Source organism: Cystoisospora suis (assembly GCF_002600585.1).
Source record: "Cystoisospora suis strain Wien I chromosome Unknown contig_1199, whole genome shotgun sequence".
Lineage (NCBI taxonomy): Eukaryota > Apicomplexa > Conoidasida > Eucoccidiorida > Sarcocystidae > Cystoisospora > Cystoisospora suis.
The window spans coordinates 5,828-7,909 of record NW_027154000.1 but is presented as its reverse complement, the minus strand read 5'-3'; the positions used below and the strand labels follow the sequence as shown (position 1 = coordinate 7,909).

General features: G+C 43.4%; 1 protein-coding gene across 1 annotated transcript in view; it reads right to left on the bottom strand.

The window, feature by feature from the left end:
- CSUI_002816 (uncharacterized protein) overlaps positions 1 to 2,082 on the bottom strand; it is a gene marked incomplete at its 3' end in the record, with an annotated part of 7,886 nt that continues 5,804 nt past the window's right edge. Inside the window, exons 2-3 of the mRNA XM_068063015.1 lie at positions 1,708 to 2,045; positions 1 to 1,179 (exon numbers count right to left, since the gene is read on the bottom strand). Of these exons, the coding sequence (XP_067925009.1) occupies positions 1 to 1,179; positions 1,708 to 2,045 (1,517 nt within the window). The remainder of the gene's footprint in view (positions 1,180 to 1,707; positions 2,046 to 2,082) is intronic.

The window sequence follows — 2,082 nt, the reverse complement described above, 5'->3', positions numbered from 1 at the left end:
GCCTCCTCCTGAGGGAGACTGCGAGAAGGAAGAAGAAGGAGAAGAAGAAGGAGAAGAAGAAGAAGAGGAAGAAGAAGAAGAAGAGAGATCTTCGTTCACATTCTCATTTAGAGAAGCTCCAGGATAATATGGAGATGAAGATGTTGCCGTTGCGCCCTTGAGAAGTCCACCTTTGCCTTTGTCTCCTTTAACTCGCCCGGCTTCGTGTTCCGAAAGATAACGTGAGAATGGCTGGGGCTGGGGATTACCATCGTCGTCTTCATGTCTTTTCTTCCTGTGTGAGGAAAAGGCAACGAGCTTGTCTCCTTCTCCTCTTCCTCCTCCAGGCGTCACTCTTGTAGCTCCACCCCCACTTGGAGAAAGAGACGACCGTCGATTCTTGCCTGCAGGTGGAGGAGCAATCGATCCCGGACAAGAGAAGGTCCCACCATCTCCGTCTTCTTCTTGTTCTTCCTCTTCTTCCTCTTCTTCATCTTCTTCCTCTTCTCCATTGAGAATCGAACTTCCTTCGCCTCGGAGACTTTCCTCGCGATGGAAGACTTCTTCTGACCCTTCAGAGGACAGATCATCCATCGCATGATGGGTAGAAGAATGAGAAGTCCTCTCTCTTGGCAAAGAATAAAAAGACAAAGAAAAGGTCTTCTTGCTCTTAAGTTCACACTGTGAGGGGGTGGAGTTGTTTAAGGTGCCCCGGGAGGAGGAAGAAGAGGAAGAGGATTTCTTCTTCTTCATATAACTTGAACTATCGGAAGTATGGTGACTCCGACACACAAAAGGAGAAGAAGAAGAAGTATGGCGAGACAAATGAGAAGAAAGAGATGCATGATGGGGGGGGATAAGAGAAGAGGTTGAGACATCAGAAGACGCGCTGCTTCCACTAGGATCTCCTCCTTTGCCTACAGAAGTTCGATGAAACAAAGAGGAAGAAGAAGAAGAATGAAGATTGAAAAGCCCTGCTCCTCCTCCTCCATGCTGCTGGTGGAGAGACGAATGAGATGCACTCCCTGAGGTAGTTACACTCCCCATGACGCTCCCTCCTCTCTCCGCCGCTGCGACTCCTGACCCACTAGAAGAAGAGGAAGAAGAAGAGGAGGAAGAAGAAGAGGAAGAAGAAGAAGTCTTGAGAGATCTGATGGAGAGGGCCAAAGCATCGACAGCTGATCGAAGAGATAAATATGCCTGGACGAAAAAGGGCCCGAGACAACAGCATACACCACAGAGGGAAAGATTAAAGATAGATACACAGATAGATTAAAGATAGATTAAAGATAGATAGATTAAGGATAGATAGATTAAAGATAGATAGATCAAAGATAGATAGATCAAAGATAGATAAAGATAGATAGATAGATAGACGCATCATACTTTATGTCTTATGCAGAGAAAAAAATCGGGTGTATTGAAATACATAGAAAGAGAGAGAGAGGAGTATGTACGTATGTATATATCTATGTGTATATGTATATAGATGTATATGTATATATAGGTATATGTATATAGATGTATATGTATATAGATGTATATGTATATATAGGTATATGTATATAGATGTATATGTATATGTCTATACGTATATAAGTCGGTTATCTGGAAAGAAAGAATGGAGGTCTGACTTTCTTGCTTTCTCTTTACTTTCTTTCTTTTTCTTTCTCGTGCTTCTCCATTTACGTTTTTCTCTCCTCTCCTTTCCTTCAGATCTTTGCCTACCATCAGACTTTCTGCTCTCCTGAGGCATTCTCTCTCATCTTCTTTTCCTTCTTCTTTCTCTTCTTTGATGTGTACAGACAGACTGCTATCTTTCTGGAAATCTGCATGACTGTTTGCATTTGCTTTCTCTCCAAAACGATCAGGCGAAGATAGAGAAGAAGAAGAAGAATTCTCGTCGAGATTTTCCTTCTTTTCGGAACAAGAAGAAGAATGAAGAGGAGGAGAGGCCGCTGCTGTCACGGGGGCTCTCATCCAGTCTTTGATAGACCGAACACGCTCTTGGATAGAGAAGAGTCTTCTTGATCTCTCTTTTCTCTCGCTTTCCATCTCTGCTTCAGCTGTACATACACACACACACACACACACAGAGAGAGA